At 38.7% G+C, this 19,372-nt stretch overlaps 1 protein-coding gene across 1 annotated transcript in view; it reads right to left on the bottom strand.

Moving 5' to 3' along the window:
• Positions 1-3,690: 3,690 nt before the first annotated feature.
• The window catches only part of PREP (prolyl endopeptidase), an 87,690-nt gene continuing 72,008 nt past the window's right edge, over positions 3,691-19,372 (bottom strand). The window contains exons 12-15 of the mRNA XM_054629421.2: positions 15,140-15,234; positions 11,901-12,032; positions 7,562-7,718; positions 3,691-6,787 (exon numbers count right to left, since the gene is read on the bottom strand). Coding sequence (XP_054485396.2) covers positions 6,493-6,787; positions 7,562-7,718; positions 11,901-12,032; positions 15,140-15,234 — 679 coding nt within the window. The 3' untranslated portion in view covers positions 3,691-6,492. The remainder of the gene's footprint in view (positions 6,788-7,561; positions 7,719-11,900; positions 12,033-15,139; positions 15,235-19,372) is intronic.

Here is a 19,372-nt window from a genome sequence, read left to right as displayed (position 1 = left end):
AGCCCATTTTTCTCCACAGACAAGACCCAGGTCACAGAATCAGGCATCCAGAATCACTTAGGTTGGAAAAGGCCTCTAACCTTTGACCATTCACTACCTTGCCAACTACACCATAGCACTGAGTCCAGCTGTTTCTTGAACACCTCCAGGGATGGTGACTCCAACACTCCCCTGGGCAGTCCATTCCAATTCTTAACAACCTTTTTTGTGAAGAAATTGTTTCCCATGTCCAGTTTGAACCTCCCTTGGCACAGATTGAGGTAACAACCTCTGAGTTTTACCATGGCACCCATAGTAAAATGATTAACACCAGACTTCTTTCTTGAACCTTAATTCAGGAGAGGCATCTCCCACTAATCAGATCCTAACATGGAACAAGTATCAAAGATAATGAAAACAATCCAAATTTTCCAATGAAATGTTCTCAATAACTGTCTAACTCATTAGCTGGAAGCAATTTTGTAAATTTGGTACCCCTCCCCCTCATTTGACTTCCTCTGGCAATCACAGTGGCCCTGGAAGGCTCCACCAGGCAGGAAGAATGGGCAGCAGGCCCATGGCAGCAAACTATTTAATGACTGGGTTGTTGTGCAAGTGACTGTCATCTGTGAGAGGAGGATGTTTTCCACTTTGTCCTTGGCAGCCAGAGCTTTGCTGAAGGATATCCATGTTGCAAAGACAGGGAATTTCAAGAACTGCTTTTGCTTTTCGGCATTTTGAGTGATGTGTGCTCTTATGAAGTTCAGATTTGGAGCCATACTTCCTTGAAGCTCAAGGAGAGCTGAGCATCTCTAATTAGGAAAAGTAATCCCTTTAATTTCAAATAACAGCTGGAGGCTTGTTTACAGTCAACCACAGAGGTTTCTCAAGATCTTAAATTTACAGGCAGTGATCATCTACTTTCACTCATTTCACTGTTTTACTGTTATGTGAAGTTTTTCTAGTTCAGTCTGGGAAAAAGCAGCTTTGGGCTGACCTAATTGTGGCCTTTCAGTGCCCTACAGGTAGGAAGCCTACAGGAAGGATGAAGAGAGACTTTGTACAAGGGCATGTAGTGAGAGGCCAAGGGGGAATGGCTTCAAAACAAAAGAGAGTAGGTTTAGATTAGATATTAGGAATAAACTCTTCATATGAGGGCTGTGAGGCACTGGAACAGGTCATCCAGAGAAGCTGTGAATGCCTCATTCTTTAGTGTTCAAGACCATGTTGGATGGGATCCTGAGCACCCTGGTCTAGAGTGGGAAGTGTCCCTCCCCAGAGCAGGGTAGCTGGAACTGGATGATCTTTAAGGTCCCTTCCAAACAAAACCATTCTGGTTCTACCTGTGTCTACTCAGTGAAACACAAAATGAAAGGTAACCCACTCAGGAGCTGAAGCTGGGGTCCCCTATCAGTGGTCTTAGGTCTACAGCTTTATGCCACTTACAATGAAAACATGGTTTTAATGCTGAGAAGCTTCTAACTAAACCAAAAAGCAGTTTCAGCAGCAGAATGTTAATTCTGGACACTAAATATATGAAGTAGGAAGTATTTAACAGCTTGGCTACTGAAAGAAATATCTGCACATACCTACATCACAAAGTTTGTTCTACTACAGCAGATCTTCCTCTGGAACAGCAGTCCTACCAGAAAACAACATATTTTGTTGTTTTGAAATGACACTGTTTCATTTGAAACAATCACAAGACAATAAGTATTGTTTATCTGCTTCTGTTACTCTTCCAAAGGATTCTGAAGAGTGAAATGCCCAAGCCCTTTATTCAGTTTCTTCCTCAGGAAGGAAACAACAGTCCAAGTCACAGCATTTTGTCACTTTGTGCATGACATGCTCTTGTTGCACACTAGAAATGGCCTAAAATAATAAATCAGCATGGGTAACAGTTTTTCACCAGCTAAGCACTCCCCAAACTTGTAAAAATTTGCCTTAACTCGTGTAAAACTAACTAATGAATAAACTCCTCTGTTATTTAGTATGTTCATGGTAGTTAGCACTACCAAATACCTACTTAGGACACATCTTGCTTAAAACAGCGTGTTTTTACACACAGAAGGCCTGGGAGGCATTGAAAGCAGTGCACAAACACAAATACCAGTTTTCTGAGCAGCATGTGGCCAGCTGGAAATGTTTAGTCAAGTCACCACACACTGACTCTTGCTATTCAGACTTTCAGCATAAACTTCCACTGCAATGGGTAAGGGCATGAGCACCAAGTTTGTTCCTTGCCTCCCTTACTCCTGGTAACAAGGCAGAGGGATCAACAGAAAAGAGATTCTCACAAACACATTATTGCTTAGCTTTGGTTTTAAATGCTGAGTTTTCAGTTTTTCTTATGGAAAATTAGGAGAAACAGTCAAATCACAGTCCTCCTATCCTAGTCCAGAATTTCAGTAAATTTCTGTGCCAGTAGCTAGTCCAGCTTCCATTGAGGGACTCTGTCACTAGGATTGCTCTCCAGTGAATAAACTGAAGACATGAGCTTATTCAGAATTTTCTATTCATGGATAATGTTATCTTGAGGACACACTATAGTTATCTTCAGGGACATGAGAACTGGAAGGCTACCCCACATCACTCTCCTGCAAGAGCAAGCTAAAAAAAGCCTGAGCAATGCTTTTTTTTTTTTTTTTTTCCTTCTCTCCTGGCTTATCTGAAGGCAGAAGTAATTAACACAAGGAAAAATGAACAAAGTCACCAAACCTGGCTGTTCAAACCAGTAGGACCTATCCAAATTCTGAGAGGTCTGTACAAAGAGACAATTACACAAAAGTGGTCTACTAAAGATTTTCAAAGTAGAAGAGCTTGGCAGAAAATTGTCTGGTTGTTTATTAGCCTGGCTTCCAAGCCCCTCCCCTGGCCTTCCCCCTAAATCCTACTCAGCTTGGAAAACCCCTTTCACAGGAGAGACTGTCAGGAAGTCTATAAGCAGATCTTTAGGCAATCCTGAGGGGCAACCTCAGGCTAAAAATAAATAAATGACCTGGCAACATTGATCTTTGAAAGCTGCTGCTGGCTGTACTGAATCCAGAAGTGCTGCTGCTCATCTTTCTGCCTTCCTACAGACAGATGGCAAAGCAGAGCCAAGTCAAGAAAATCCTGCTCCAGAAGCCCTAGGTGCCAGGGACAGGTATCTATCTCCAAACTCCCTCTTCAGCACCCTTTATTCTTCCATACCCACAGGCCAGCTGCCCTCTTCCATCCCTAGACTATAGAGTGCAGCTCCCACCTGAAATCAGTACATACATACACACACACATATCTATATCTATATCTATATCTATATCTATATCTATATCTATATCTATATCTATATCTATATCTATATCTATATCTATATCTATATCTATATCTATATCTATAGCCATATCTATATCTATATATCTATATCTATATATATCTGTCTTTTTTGCAGCTACCAAAATGTAAATCAACTCCAATGCAAAGGAATTCAAATCTCTCTCTCTCTGTAAAGAATATGAAGACTCTCAGCTTTTAAAAATACTTCTGACTTTTTTCACATAAATCAACTCTAATGCAAATGTACATTCATGGGAGGAAAGACAACTAAGATATCTTTACATCAGTTGTGAAGACTATTAGGAGAATTATGTAAAAAGTTCATTTATTTCTACATAAAACCAGATTTTTTTCATGCAACATAAGCCTCTTACAGGGCTTTTTGGGGGGGTTGGATCTTGGTGCAAAACATCAGTATTTATTTTTCTAAGGTGGTTTTGAAAAAGCAGGTATTTGGGAGGTTACCTTGCCCAGCCTGTGAATTTTGCTTCACATACTGGAAATAGACACCATAAAACAAGATACAAGAGCATCTTCATAAAATAGTGTTTCCACTATAGAGAGAATAACCTTGAAACTAGAGTAATAGAAATTTCATTATGTTTTATATAGCAGGAATGGTTTGGCTCCAGGTCTATTTAATCAAAACCCTGAAGGTTTAAATCCCACTATATTACAAGAGCATTACTTACTCAGAGTTAATTACAGATTCCAGTTGGAGTATGACCCTCTCTGCCTCAAAAGCAGCAACTCAGGTAACAGGACAGCTTTGCAACATCATTTTTTGGCACCTGAATCCTGAATGTGGCACAGCTGATTAAGGTCAAATAAATGTTGACATGATGACCCTGTTACAGAAACACAATGCCTTTCCAGTACTCTGGAACATTTACTTTGTGAGTGGTGTCTCCAGCAAGCAGCTCCACTTTCAGTACTTCTGATTGCCACTCAGAGATATGTTTGTTTTCAGAGTCCCCTGATTATGGGTCATCTGTCATGACACTGAGTCATTCAGGGAACTCAGCTTCAACAGAAAGCTTCAGAAGGAAAAGGAGTTACTTTTAACCTGTGCCAGAAGTTTTGTGCTTGAGCAACCGGAGAACAAGGAAAAGCATTTTTAGGAACAGACCTAGAGATGACTGAGCTGGCTGTACTCAGGTATTTGCAATTCAGTGCATGGACACAGTTCAGCTCTATTTCTTGAATGTCTGAGGACCATGTTTCCACACAGCCTATCCTGCAAAGCTCTGTATTAGAGGTGAACTGGGTCCTGCCCTCTTGACAGAAACCGTACATTCAATGGAAGGCTACATGCCACAACTATGAATATTTCAAATGGAGATGGCACAGCTTTATGTGCTTTGTTTCTGCCATGTGGGAAAGCTGTTGACAATTTCTAGATGATCAAAGAAAACAGTTAATATACCTCTGGGAAAAGGGGGTGCTGAATCTGTACCCTGTTTTCACAGCCTGGAAGGAAAAACAATCAACCCTCCCTCAACTCTCTACTCTGATTTAATTCAATGCTGTTTAATTCAATGCTGTGACCAGAGTGCAAAAGTTTACAGAGTATCTTGTAAACAACTCTTATGCCTGTGGATCCTAAATAAACCCCAGATCACATACAGGTTCTACATGTGGTATTTCATATGAAAGCAGAAATAATTTTTTATTTTCTCCTAAAATCAAATTAGCCATACCTAATAAGAGCCTGGAGAGGATGATCTTTCCTGGACTCCAGAGAGAATCAAAAGAAGTCAAGATCATGAGGGGAACACAGAGTGACTCTGGTACAAATTTATTTTAATTTTGCTGCCCTTTAGACCATCGCCCCCTCTTTTCAATACCACTCCTTCCTCTTCCTGCACCAAGACATTGTTTGTTTAGAGATAAAACTCCTGAGCCCAAGGAGTAAGACAGTAAAAATACTGTCCTTAGGGTCTAAGTATGAATGTAATGACAAGCATGACTCTGGAAGATTACATCAGTTCATCCAAAAATGAGAAACACTTATGTTTTGTGGAGGGGCAGCAAGACTAATAATAGTTGATAGAATACTTTTTTTTTCCCTGCAAAATCAAACAGTAATTCCTGCAGTGCATCAGAGATTAAAGAGCAGGCAAATACTCACATCTACACAGCTCTACAGCCTAGATAGGAAAAATGGCAGTTCAAATAATGTGCCTGTGTCAAATCATAGGGGAGTCTGACTACGAGCTCTTGCTGTTTTGCAGCCAAAATCAGGTTATATATGCATGTTCAGATTTTGCCTGGTTAGAGAATGTCCTGTGAGAATCATCAGAAAAAAACTGAATAATCTGGACAAAGCTGTGGCTTTGGGTTGGAGTGGGGTTTTTTATTTTGTTTTGTGTTGGTTTATATTTTGTTCATTTATTTAAATCAGTGCCTGGTCTACTCTTCTGTAGAAAGAGAAGACCAGGCACTGATTTAAATAAATGAATCAGTTAAGGAAATAATTTCATATGGGTTTTTGGAGAGTATCTGTATAGCTTGACTTAGATTACAGTGAGAATCTAAGATTTCATCAAGTTTTTCAGCCTCCAGTCTTCTCTTCTGTGCAGAAATAAATGGCAGAAGAGAATACTGGTGACATTTTGAAGTCTCTTTGGAAAGAAAGAACAATTTAGCAAAACCATTATTATAGACTGTAACACGTTTATGAACAGAATGTAATATAAGCTTTTTAATAATATTTGACGTAACTGGATTACCGTCTCTTCAGTTTTTCATGGTTATCACTGAACACCTTCAATTTACATTCTTAAATAAATTACTGAGTAAATAAAATATGCTCAGAGATCTTGTATGTGAACAGTACTTACATTTAATTACAAATGATCTGGATATGTTTATAGGTGAAATGCATTAAAACTGTTTACAGGAAAGAAGCTCAAATAGCACTAATTTTGAAATCTAAATTTTCACAACAGTACTGAGAGTAGCTCAGCTATTTTTTTGAACATGCTTTTCAAAATGGAATTTGGAATGCAGTAGAAAAAAAAATCAAAGAAATGCCAAAAAGAGGGAAGCACAGAAGATGAAAACTCCATAGCAGGTTGGATCAATAAAATATTAAACTGTAGTTCTTAAATGTAAGTACTACACCATATTGTAGTGTGGCTGTTCTTAAATGTTAAAGCCCTTGTTTTCTAAAGGAGACAGTAATAAACATTTTTCCTATTCAATCCACTCAAGATTTAGACATCGTGCTACAAAGGCAAACATATCTGACACTTCTTCTATAACTTTAGCAGTTGGCTTTCCTGCTCCATGGCCAGCCTTGGTGTCAACATGGATGAGAAGTGGATTGGTTTGTTTACTGCTGCGGCCCACAATGTACTGCAGGGTAGCGATGAACTTCAGAGAATGCAGAGGGACCACACGGTCATCGTGGTCTGCTGTGAGCAGCAGCGTGGAGGGATACTGGATGCCATCTTCTTCTGGCAGCTTGACATTGTGAAGTGGAGAGTACCTGAGAAAAACACACACATGTTTCCGTATCTTTTTCCTCAGGACCCAACAAGAAGGCCCTTTCCTACTGAAACCATCACAGTGGCGTTTGTTAGCACTCAGAATAGAAAAGTTCTCAGTTACATTAATCAGAATTGTGCTAATGGCAACTGACATGCAATAGGGGCCACAGATCTCTGGCTCTGAAATGTGAAGCGAGTACATTTCTTTATTTCCAAGAGAGACATATCACCGAATGTCCAAAATATCAGGAGAAGCCAGCAGGGAAACTGCAGGGAAACCTGTCAAGTCCATAGCAGGATCCATCCTGCCGGAAACAGGGAAATTGAGATTCTCAACAGAAGCTGAGAAATTAATTAAGATCCTATTATGGTCTAGTGCCATTCAATTCCTACAAATAAATCCAACCCACATTGTATAATACAATTCACAATGGTGACTGCCTCTCCCTCATGGTAAAAAAATACAATTTATGTAGTGGTCCACTTGAGAATATTCTGTTCTAATAGCCTAAAAGAGTCATTATTCAGAAAGAAAACCTTACGAACTGTTAAAAGCTGCTAGGAGAACAAGGTCTTTGAAAACAGGACCGCTTGATTCAACAGGACTTTGAAGATAGTCTGGTTCAAAACTGACTTGTAAGGAAATGCTCAACTCCCCAAATCCAGTGTGGGAAATGAAGTAACCACTAGAACAGATATTGATGATGACAACTGGAAAGTGTTGAGCAGCCCATGCATTTTAACAACCACAGAAAGGATCTGAAGGCACTCACTTGCGCAGCCATTCGAACTGCTCCTTGCAGTCGGAGCAGCCGTAGTCAGTGGTCCAGGCGTGGCCGATGGTGTACTTGTGGAATTTGAGCATGTCCATCACTCCCACTTGGGCAATAGCACAGCCAAACAGGTCAGGGCGCTGATTGGCACAGGCAGCTTCAGCAGGAGAACAATTCCATTAGTATTCAGGTCTTAAAGAATCAAGTTCAACAGTAAAAGGTTCACTACCAGGTCATACTGGGAGTAGGCTGTCAGTGAATATGAAGCCAAATAGAGTTTCAAGCAAAACCGTAAGCAAATGTACAAATGGATAAAAAACGCAACTCTGAAAAATGGTACATGCAAAAGAACTTAAAAGCCATTTCTGTGCTCTTCAGACACCAAACATGTTGTTCTATGAAAAATGCCTTTCAAACCACCAAATTAGGACTGAAGGAGAAATGAACTTTTAAAGCACGTGAGATTTTGAACTACTGAACTGAAGGTACCTAAACCATTCGCTGTTTAAACTTTTAATATTAGTTTCAAGAAAGAAAAGGGCATTAAGGATCAAAAGCCCTCCATTTACTGATGAAAGTTGTCTTCCATAATTACTATGTAAACCCATAAGAGAAGAGTTTTATTAAAAGCAGACTGTTACAAAATCAGTGCAATAACCTCAAATTAACAAAGTGAATTGCTGCTGTATTTTCTTGCTTATGATTTTTATCTTCCTACAACTGGAAGGGACAATTTGTTTAAGCATAATGCTTGCCTTATATATTTTAAAAACAACTGCAGTAGGCCCATCAAGCTGAGTATTCAAGGTATAAGAGTGGCAAGTGGGAGATCTCTCCTGTAAATTATTATCTGATGAACTAGTTACTTCAGTTTTCTCTGAGCTGGAGTTAAGCCATCCTATAAAAAAGCCATCAAAACACACATCCCCTGTAAATACAACTGTTTCCTCTCTTACTGTTTATTCATTCAGTGTTTATCATAGCCTGTAAGTTCTTCAATTCCAATTCCTGTTTCTTGATTTAAACCTTTTCCTTGGTGATTTTACAAATTCCCCTGCCTTTTTTGAATTTTAAGAAACAAGAGCACTGAAATTTTCACTACTGCAAGGGATCCCAGAATCCCTTAATTAATTTAGAACTATTCACTGTGCATCCACATGTAGGTATGATCTTTCCGAAATTATTCTTATCTCGTTTTTGTCCATTGTGAAAATGGATTGATTATTGCCACTCTTTGCCTCCTGCTAACCATGACATTGCTGTGACATGACTTTGCTTCCAGCTCAGCAAGGACTTTCTTTTACAGCTTTTGAAAATCCAAGAATAGCTCCTCACCTAGATCACTGTTACAAGCCCCATATACAGCCTGACTCCTTTAGATAGCTCTAATACATTTGAAAGCTGCAACTTCAGCCTGCAGAATTCTTTCTTTTATGTCAGCTATTATTTATTGGTATTCATTTATTAGCTTGCCCATTAGAGAAGTCAGATTTACTCATCTGCAGCTTGTGGATCACCATGAACCATTTAAAACTTGGCATTACACTTGCCCCCTTCTGTTCCTCAGATATTCAGGCTTAGTAGCCTGCAATTTCATATCAGAGTTCACTTAGGATCCTGCATGTGCACCATCTGGTCCTGGCAACAAACCACTTTTCATTGGATTGATTCATTCCAAAGCCTCTCCTGCTGATGCTTCAACTGGAGTCAGCTCCCCAGAATATTCCCCATGAAGAGAGACCTGTGCAGGGAACCCCCCACCCTCTCCTCAGGAGGGAACATCAATACAAACAGACCATTTAGTTGTTCTGCTTTGCAATTAATTTCCTTTAATGCTCCTTTTACATCTCACTAACCTGCAAGTCCCAGAGATCGTCTGGCCAGCTTCCTGCCTCTGATGAGCATAGAAAAATGTCATTGCTAATCTTAATACTGGAACCAATTTGCTCATCAGTCTCCTGTGGTCTGTCTGTCCCTGCCAAGAGTTTACACTACACCCTATTTTCTTCATTTAAACATGATTTTTACTTTCTGAAAAATGAAATTTTACTTCTGGTCATCTCTGATATGTAACTATGCTAGATTTATGAGTAATTTCCATAGGTACATATAGTGCCTTAAAGAGATGCTATGTAAAAGATCTTTAGGTTTTAACCTAAAGATCAGATCCCTCCTCCTGAAGCTACATTCTTTTTTGAACATAACTTGTATTGCAGTAGGAACAAAAGCCAAAACAACTATCATAACATTTTATTTTAATACTCTTTATTTCAGAGTGTCTCTTGAAGCACCGTCTGTTGCTCACGGTTTTGGAAGAAATTGGTCCTTGCTAGTTCCTTACGTAGTTACTTCAGTGAGAAATCACCTATGGAGACACTCATCCATGCACACTACACCTTTTCAATTGGCCATAATAATTATAGGCATTAATAAAGTGTAATCTGGAACACCAATTAATTTGTGAATTTTATGCCCCTGTACATAACTTTGAGTTTTAAAATTCAGTATAAAAATAAGCCCTCAAAATGTCGGAACTGGTTTTGTCTAGGCAAACATGAGAGGTCAAACACTGCATTTGCAGGGAGGTTTTCAGCTCACAGCTGTGCTGCTCTGCTCAGCTTGGGGATCACACTGCAGGACAAGGAAGTCTTGTTTTGCAGTTGAATGAGGCAAGAGAAGCTCAGGGCTCTGCAGTCCTCAGAGTCACCTCCTGTTAGCCTGACTGAATGCAAACAGTATTTTGGAAGAGTGACAATACTCTCCCTTGTCAGCTTTTTCTTCAATAAATAAGAAGGTAGAAAATGTGGCAGTGGGTCTTTGAACCTACAGGATGAGTTATGATCTCTAATGTTGCATCAATAACTATTGCAAAATTTATTTTTGCTTTGATAAAAAAAGACCTTATAAGAATTTCCTGAATTCACCTAGTTCTACTCAGTCAAGGAAAATCCCTATCTGGCTCATCAAGAGCATGGAAATCCTGCTTGAGTGTAATCTACCAGTCAATTCAAGGGAAGGAATCTAACAAGATTTTTTAGAGGAGGGAGGCCTAGATTCCTGTCTCCCAGCAGAATGATGTACTTCCTGCAGTTGTCACTTGCTTCCCCGTATTGACACAGGAGCCCAGCTGAAAAGTTCAGCCAGTAACCCAGGGAGTTTTATTACTGAAGCTGGGTAGGATGAGTCTCATCCTGACTGAAGCTGAAGTCCACATAACAATAAAGAAGTATTTTCAGAAGCTATGCAATATATTAGAAGTTTAACTGCACTTCCAACTATGTATTTAGGCCCAACATAAAACTGACTTGTGCAATGTTTGCATTCCCAAATGGAGTACAAAGCCTTTAATCCTTTATCATATTCACCCATTTCTATTTTAAATGCACAAACACCTTCTGCCACTTGTTATTGAGAAGCATATAAGCAAAAACCAAAATACAACTTTACAAGTACTTGTTAATCAATCTTTAAAACAATCACTTTTTAAAAATAATAATGCAGGTCTAGCCAAGATGGCTTAGACCAAAGATCCATATAATTCCAAATTCTGTTTCTCATGCTGGATGCTAATTCACTGAAAAATAGAATAAAATCAAGAGAGTCAGGATACAGCAGCTAATAAATACAAAAAGAAGAGTGGGCCTAGGAAAACTGCTCATCTTCTATAATTCAGTGGTTTATGAACTTGAGGTGCCTTTTTTACCCCCTTCTCACATAAGTAGCTCAAATCTGTCATATGGTCACCTTTCATACTGCTTAAAAAAAGGCAAACAGACCCTGATACTATTACTTTGTGTCTCATTTTCCTTTCAAAATTGCACAAAAAATCACCTTCTTTTTTCTTCTGTTACTTTCAGATAAGGATCTTATTAGAAATAGATTTTGTAGCTCATAGACTGCTCAGAATACGAGATCTTTCTGTGACAAGACTTCTGTTTAAGAGAAGGCTATTAATTTTCTTGAATTTAAGAACACAGCAGTGAATTTTAAGTGAAAAAGATGCATTTGTAACAGACCACACACAGTTTCCCAATGCTACATAAATTAATAGTTCAGTGGTTATTTTGTAATGGTCAACCTGAAGAAAGATAGATAAAAATATGTTTTTTAAACCATTTTTACTTTCTGTGTGATTCTACCACAGGGTTAGCTCTTACCACACAAAACTGTGGGGTTTTTCCAGAGACTGCAGAATTCCAATGTCCTATGCAAACAGCAAATGAAGTACTACTGTACATATTTATCACCTGGTATACATTACATTGACATTCTGACAATTTTGTTTGATTACTTTAATAAGCCCAGCACCAAATGTGGGAAATAGACAAGCAGTTCTTACCAACTAAGAGGCCCCCATTTGAGCCTCCATTAATAGTCAGCTTCTTTGGGGATGTGTAGCCTTCCTTGATGAGGTATTTGGCAGCACACTGAAAGTCATCAAAGCAATTTTGTTTGTTGGCCAAGATACCACCTAGCAAGGAAACAAAACAAGTCAGTTGATACCATAAAATCCTTTTGATACCATCTCTTCAGAAAAACACATGTCCAAAAATACCTGGGAACAATTCCAGTTTCATGAACATTTTAATAATTGATGCTGCTCAGAAAAACAGCAAAAATGAAAGATTCTGTCAAGACAGAGAGGCTATAAGATGGTTCTGTCAATACCTCTGATGCTTTCAGAAACCCTGAATAATACATACCTATACTGTGGAGTGAGTGCCAGGTAATGTTCCTAACCAGTGAAAGGAAAGCTAAAAGCTTTGCACAGCAAAATATATACCAAATGACCACAATACAACACACTTGAGGTTTAAGCTAATGGGACTTTTAACATCATTAAACTCAGTGACAGTTTCTTAAGGCAATAAAGATTCAGCTTATAAAATAGGCTATATAAAATAAGCACTTCTAATTTCCTGGATATATAATATGTGGCTGGTAATTTACTTTTTTTTCCTATTAGCTGTTTTCAAACCAGATGATATATAAAGCTATGGTCAAAAAGAGACTTCAGAGTTCCATCTTGCTTTGAAAATTTGTTAATTAATTTTCAATATGGAAATGCTCAAGATACTGCCATCATGGTGAATGAAATTCCAAATATCATCATATGTATAAGGGAACAAATAATGACAGAAATTGTTGGTTCTGATGACATCATTGATAAGACTTCTAGGTCTGAAAAAAAAATTTGCAGGGTGGAATAGGGAAGGAAAAGGATGGTTTTCCCTACAATCTTTGAATTATTTTAATAGAAGAGTATCAGCTTAGAGAACTCACAGTTGTCCAAATCTTGCTTGTTTGGCAAGAGATTAAAACTAGATCCTCCTCAAACATTATCATACCTAAAGACCATGGTAATCTCAGCCAATTAAGTGCTGGTAAGAAATGGGAACTAGGAAGAAAATCCTTGCATTCCTGTAGCCAAGGCAGTGGCCCAGCCAGGCAAGTGGGGCTTATAGGATGCAGAAATGGAATCCAGTTTCTTCTACTTTCTTTAAAAGCTGGATGTTAATTCCAAGCTATTACCTAAGGTTCCCCCTATGGTCCAGAAACAGGACAATTAATTTTACCCTAAATTAAGTTAGATGAGCTACAGTCTTGAGATATCTCTTTATCTCCATTCTCCATCAAGTGATCCTTAGACAACCAGTTTACAATGGTTTTGTAAAACCATTTAAAAAACCAAGAGTTTTGTAAAACCCTTGTTTCTGTGTCACAGAAGTTTAGCAAAGTAAGTCTGACATTTAGTCATAAAGATCTGGTAGAACTGGAACCAGTACATTTGTAAGTTTTTGTGTTTTTGGTTTTTTTTAACAAATAAACAGACATACTGGGACAACAAAAAAGTCTTTAAGTATGTGGCAATAAAGGAGAAATAAATCTTACTCCTTGCTCAAAACACCAGGCTGGTGTAAGGTCAGAATCATATTTATAAAATTAAACCTAAGCAAAAAAACCTCCTGTAATTGCTTCTGGAATTAAAAAAGAACAGATACATATTTTATTTCAAACTGCAATAAAAGACTTGGGTCAAAATCAAGCAGGAAATAGGTGCATCAAGGAAGCATTATCATATTAAAATAAATTTTATTAATATCTACTACAAATCAATCTCCAAATTAAAATTAATGAAGGATACTTCATCTTTAGCAATGATATCCTGTATCTGCAAGCACATACAGCTTCTATTTATGAAACTATTACATAATTAACTCAATTGTGAGGAAATGACCCAGACAAATAGTTACCACAGATGAAATAGAAAAATCAAGATGCAATGATCTGGAAATACCATTTTGTCTGATAAAAAGATATTATGGCTTACTGCCATGGCAAATTGCTAGATCACAAGCACCATTGTTTTGGTACATTTGCCTTGCTGACAACATTCCCAGCAACTTATGCACTAGATTCTTGGAATATGAGTAAAGTGTCACCATTAAATAAGGATAGGTATGTTCCTGAAATAAGAAGGACTTTTCCAAGCTTTTTCCCCTGGTGGAGGAATGTGGACAGCTGTCAACAATAAGGCAAGTGGACAAAGACAATTAAATGATTAAGACAAGATGGGAAAAACATGGACTGAAATACATCAAAACTGTTCAGAAAAGGGGAAAAGAGATTGACAGCTTTTCAGTGTTTGACTGGGTTTCCCTGTGGCATGACAGTCAGCTTAAAGAAAACCCTAAAAGGTCAAATGATTGCCTACAAGTTGGATCCCCCAAGAGTTTGGAGGGGATGATCTGAATGCACTTCTGGAACTGACGGTTTTCATATGAACTTCAATCACAGAATCACAGAACCATTTAGGTTGGAAAAGACCTTTAAGATCAAGTTCAACTGTTAACTCAGCACTGCCATGTCCCTAAGACACATCCATGTGTCTTTTAAATACCTCCAGGGATGGTGACTCAACCACTTCCATGGGCAGCCTGTTCTACTCCTTGAAAATCCTTTTGGTGAAGACATTTTTCCAGTCATATTCATCAAATATTTAAAAAAAAAAAGGTCAATTCATAAATGATGCAAAAACAATACAGAAGAGTTTAGACTCTGAACTCAAGAGTTCACACCTTCCATAAAGTTCTGCAAATTTTTTTGTGTGTGCATGTTTGATAACAAGAGAGTCTAAATAGTCAGTGTTGTTGTCTTGGGGATTTAGAATTGGGAACCTGCAATAATGGAAGAGGTATGTGAAAGCAAGCCAGATCTTTTGCAATAGGCAGACATTTTTTATAAGATCAATTCAATATAAATAGCTGCATTTTCCTGTGTTTAACTCCAGGGAACTTGATATTGCTTAAAAAACCTCAATGATTTTGTTGGAAAATACTGTCTTTATAAAAACTGTTTTTAAGTAGGGTGCAAAAATAAAAATAATCTAATTAAAACCATCAAATTAACACTGCACAACGTACAGATCTAACATGTAAGTACAGAAAAAAAATTAATTTTTTGCAGAATAAGTAAAATGCAAAAGGAGATGTGAACATGGGAGAAGGAGTGAAAAGAAAATGTTGCAATTTTCATTGCTAAGCCTGCAGTTTTGTTCCTGTGCTTTGACTGACTCACCTTTGTGCCAGGTCTCTCCATATTCGCCCCCGCCCCTGATGTTCGCCACTGCTAGAACTCCTCCCAGGTGTCGCACAAAAATAAGTCTTGACACGCTGAAAAAGCAAACAGATAAGAGGATTATTTTTATTTTCTAATTTTTATACACCTACCACTTCTCCAAAAATACTTTGAGGGAAAGATCTCTCCCAAAGTCAATGATGAAATTGTGAATTAAGTCCCTCTTGATGGCGAACCTGAGTAGTTAGAGGCTTTTTTGATGGTTATCCATGGAAATGAAACTCCCAGCAGCTTTAGGAGAGGAAGGAACCAGTGCTGGTCTGTTCTTCCTCCCTTAGTTCTGCTCTTTGAAGGAGAGTGGCCCGTGGTTTGGCCTAACAGATGACAACTCAGAATGTGTCACCATTTACAAAAATTATCTTCAAAGCCTGCAGTCTAGTCCAGTCTAGTCTGCAGACTAGAGTTATGCAGTACCACTGGACCTCCATAGCTTTCTGAATTGTTCCTCCTTTATGGGACCTCCACTTCTACAGAGAGGAAAGGAAGATTTAGCCCAAAGGAGGAAATCAAAGAATTAAGACTTAAGATCAGCACTTGATTTTTGTTTATGAGCAGGTATTTTCAACCTAATTTCTGCTTCATTTACTTCTTTTGGACCTTTGCAATACTGTGTTTGCAAAGAAAAATTCTGTATCTACCATTCCTTTGTGCCAGCAGTCAAGTCAGCAGCTGGACAATCCCATTCTTATTCATTTTCCTCTCACATTGCTAAATACAAAACAAATAGTGTAACATAAAATTACAGGTTCTGCCTCCCCTACTATCTCCTGAAACTGTCTGAAAGCTAATATAGCATATTTTTTTAAAATGCCAAATTGCAAAAGTATCAAAGACATTACTATATTTTTTAAATGAAGTAATCAAATTATATTTAACAATTTTAAAATGTTAACTGTTGATCTGTTGAGGCAGTAGCTTAACATAGCAGAAGCTGCAGAAGGCCAACCACACATATGCAAAGGAAACAAGTAAAATATTGACATTTAACCTCAACAAGTATTTTTTCCCCCTCTAGTAGGTTTAAATTTCTTATTTACTTGAATTCTTTGCTCACCCAGAAACCACTGTCTGCAGAAAATAAATTTGTTCAACCACAAGGGCAAGGGCTGTGTCTTTTTACCTTTAAGTCCCACTGCTGTTTATCAGAAATGGTTTGAAAAATGGCAGTCTTACAGTGTGTCTCCTGTGGATGTAGTATCACAACAGGTGGAGTTTTCATACCTCCCAAAGCAATTACCTGTGTACTGGCACATGTTCTTGAGAGTATATATCAAGGAGGATGGAAATGAAAAGGAAAGCACCAGGATAACTGGTAAGAGATTTCTGCATTTTCATAACCATCAAAGGAAAAGCTTCCACCTAGGCTGGTTATCAGACCCATCATGTGGCTCAGGAGTCATGAATTATCTCAGCTTCTGTAAAATGAATTCTTGAGACCATCACTGTGAACTGCATTTTCCTTAGACTGCTGTGACATGCTGATCAAATGCAAGATTGATATTCTATCAGCACATTGTGCAAAGGTCAGAGAGTATTACTCTGTCAGTCTCCAGGCCTCTTAATTTCAACAGGTTGCTATGCAGCTAATGTGGTGTAACCTGGCAGGAGGTTGCCTCATGGGACTGTGGCTTCTTAATGCTTCTTAATTTTTGGTATGTAGAGTCCCAAAACCTCCCAAAATATTCTGCACTTCTTTTCCCTGTCTACCTCAAACTTTGGAACTCTTGGTCTAAATTTACTTGATTCCCTAATAACCAGAAGTAGCAAGTAAGAATTAAAGGTAAGGTAAGAGCTTGCTTCCCAAACATACTGCCTGAGAATACTTTAAAAAAGAAAATATTCCACAACAGAGTCCATCCTCTTCCATCTGCTGAAAGAAACTGTGCCCATCTGAAGAATCATGGTGAGTCAGGACCCTAACTTGACCAATATTTTGAGTATTTGTAACAAACCTTCTCAAAGTTTTTCTCTTGACCTTTAAGTTCAAGGAACCAGGTTTTATAAGTATAAAATCCAAACTTATTATTTTTTAAAAAGTGAAAATTCCAAGTAATCAGACAGCACAAAGCTCAAGTTTCACACACAACCCTATTACTGCCTGCTGTGTTTTTCCAGGTGGATTCTTGCTTCCAGATTTGATTTCAAGTCAGTTTGGTGTCTGAGTCACAGCAAACTGCCCAGTCAGCCTGCATGGCTATGGAATGTCTCATTCTGCAAAACAAAGGCTGGCTCCCTGCCCTTCCCAACAGTCTCTGTAGCCCTTTGCTCATTATCCCTGCTCTTCCTTCTCTCCTGGAAGCAGGGTAAAGGAAAGGGCAACAGGGTCAAGATGGAGTCAGTGGAGGAGTCAGAAGATAGTTCCCACCATGGAGAGCTCCTTCCATACCCTCTAATCTCTCTTACGGAGCATAAAACAAGAAATAATAAATCAGATATTGGTTTTTTTTACAGTAGAGAACAATGTGAAGAGCAGTGCTTCACAGACCAAGAACACCTCCCCAGAATTACCATCTGCTGTGAGGTGTTAGAGTTGACAGAAAAATGCAGGCTAGTGCACAGGTGATGGCGAAGAAGTGCTGAGCCACTGGACTTGGTTGCTTTTTAAGCTTTTGTGGAGCTGAAGAGAGCAATAACAGAATAAGCAAAAGGAGTAATCCTCCACTCTGCACTGAGGGCTGACCCTTCTCCAGGCTCACAGTCTCTCTTCCCTGCACCACCTCTTTGCTTAAAGGCTGGGAACAACCTGGCAGTGACAAGCAATTTCACAGTCTGCTGCACAGCCAGCTGTATTCCAGGATGACTTAGAAATTGCTTCTCCTGTACCCACGCAGGCACACGCACAACACTGAAGGCAAACATGTTGGTTTCTACAGTGAAGTTAGCCAAATCTGAGGCATCAGTGGTGGGTTTGTGATGGCATTTCCCCAGCAGATCTGCCAAGCCACTGGTATCAGCTCCATCAGCCTTCACTTGCACTTGCTATGTGGGCTGTATAATTAATGACAGTGCTCTAGCAAGCACCATCTCAAAATGCCACCAAATGAAGCTCCCCAGTCCAGAAAGGCATATGAAAAATGCATGCTTGCATTCAAAAATAAACCACTACTGTAACTGACTTAATGACTTTGGCCTAGCATTCCTGCAGTTATTTCTGGATCCTGTAACCTGTTGGTTTGTTTCTATTGCTTTCAGTGAAAAAGATTTTTTTCATTTTTGATATGAAAAGGAACACCAGTTTGTGAAGTAAGCAGAAATAAGTTCCCCAAACCAGAGAGCTGGCTCATGCTCATGGGTGTGAAATACCAGTAAGAAAATACTGTACAGGCTGGAAGACATACAGGACAGAATTGAACCACTGGAAAGGAGAAGATGGAATGCTTTGTGGAAAGTTTAAGTAAAAAAGCCTAGGAGTATTTAGCCAGGAATTTTTTGTTTGTTTTTCTTTAAAGGTAAGCTGGCTCCTGCTGGTTACATTTCCATGGCTACATCTCAGCTCAGAATCAGGTGAGTGATGTAGCAAGCCTCAGCCTTGGCCATCCTCTGGCTGCTTTCTAGCACTCATGCCTGTGGTCATAAAATAAAACAAAAACCAACCAACCAAAAAAAACCAAAGAAAAAAACCCCAAAAAACCCAAAAACAAACCAAAAAATCCCACCACCAAATCGTGGTGTTGGGCTGTGGATAGAACAGCACTTGGATTTGGGAACTCCTTGTGGAGTGCTGCAGAATGTAGTAACAGAGATGGAGTAAAACATTAGTGGAATCTGCCAGGTAAAGGGTGAACTGGACATCCTGCCTTTCTGACATAAATTCCCTCCTACAATTCCCTTTCCCTGATTTTTCCTCCCTACTTTTGGAAAACATTTCCTCACCAAGTACTCAACTCTCAGGTTATTAGTCATAAACATGTATTTGAAAGCTTTGGCTTTTCTTTTTTTTCTTTTTAGAAAGAGAAAGCTGAGAAATTTTATCTTGATATTACAAGGAAAGAGTAAGGAGGGAGGTGTGGCCAATCATGTTTTATTTACATTGGCAATGGGATAATATATTTTGATTTGGAGGTCACTGATAGTTCTCTGTGCATTTACTTTTAAGGGACTGTTACAGATTCATATTCTTAATTTATGAACTGTATAATGAAGGTTTCACAGGGTTCAGGAAAATATAGGTCA

The sequence above is a fragment of the Agelaius phoeniceus genome, chromosome 3 (genome assembly GCF_051311805.1).
Source record: "Agelaius phoeniceus isolate bAgePho1 chromosome 3, bAgePho1.hap1, whole genome shotgun sequence".
Lineage (NCBI taxonomy): Eukaryota > Metazoa > Chordata > Aves > Passeriformes > Icteridae > Agelaius > Agelaius phoeniceus.
This window is presented reverse-complemented; position numbering and strand designations above follow the sequence as displayed.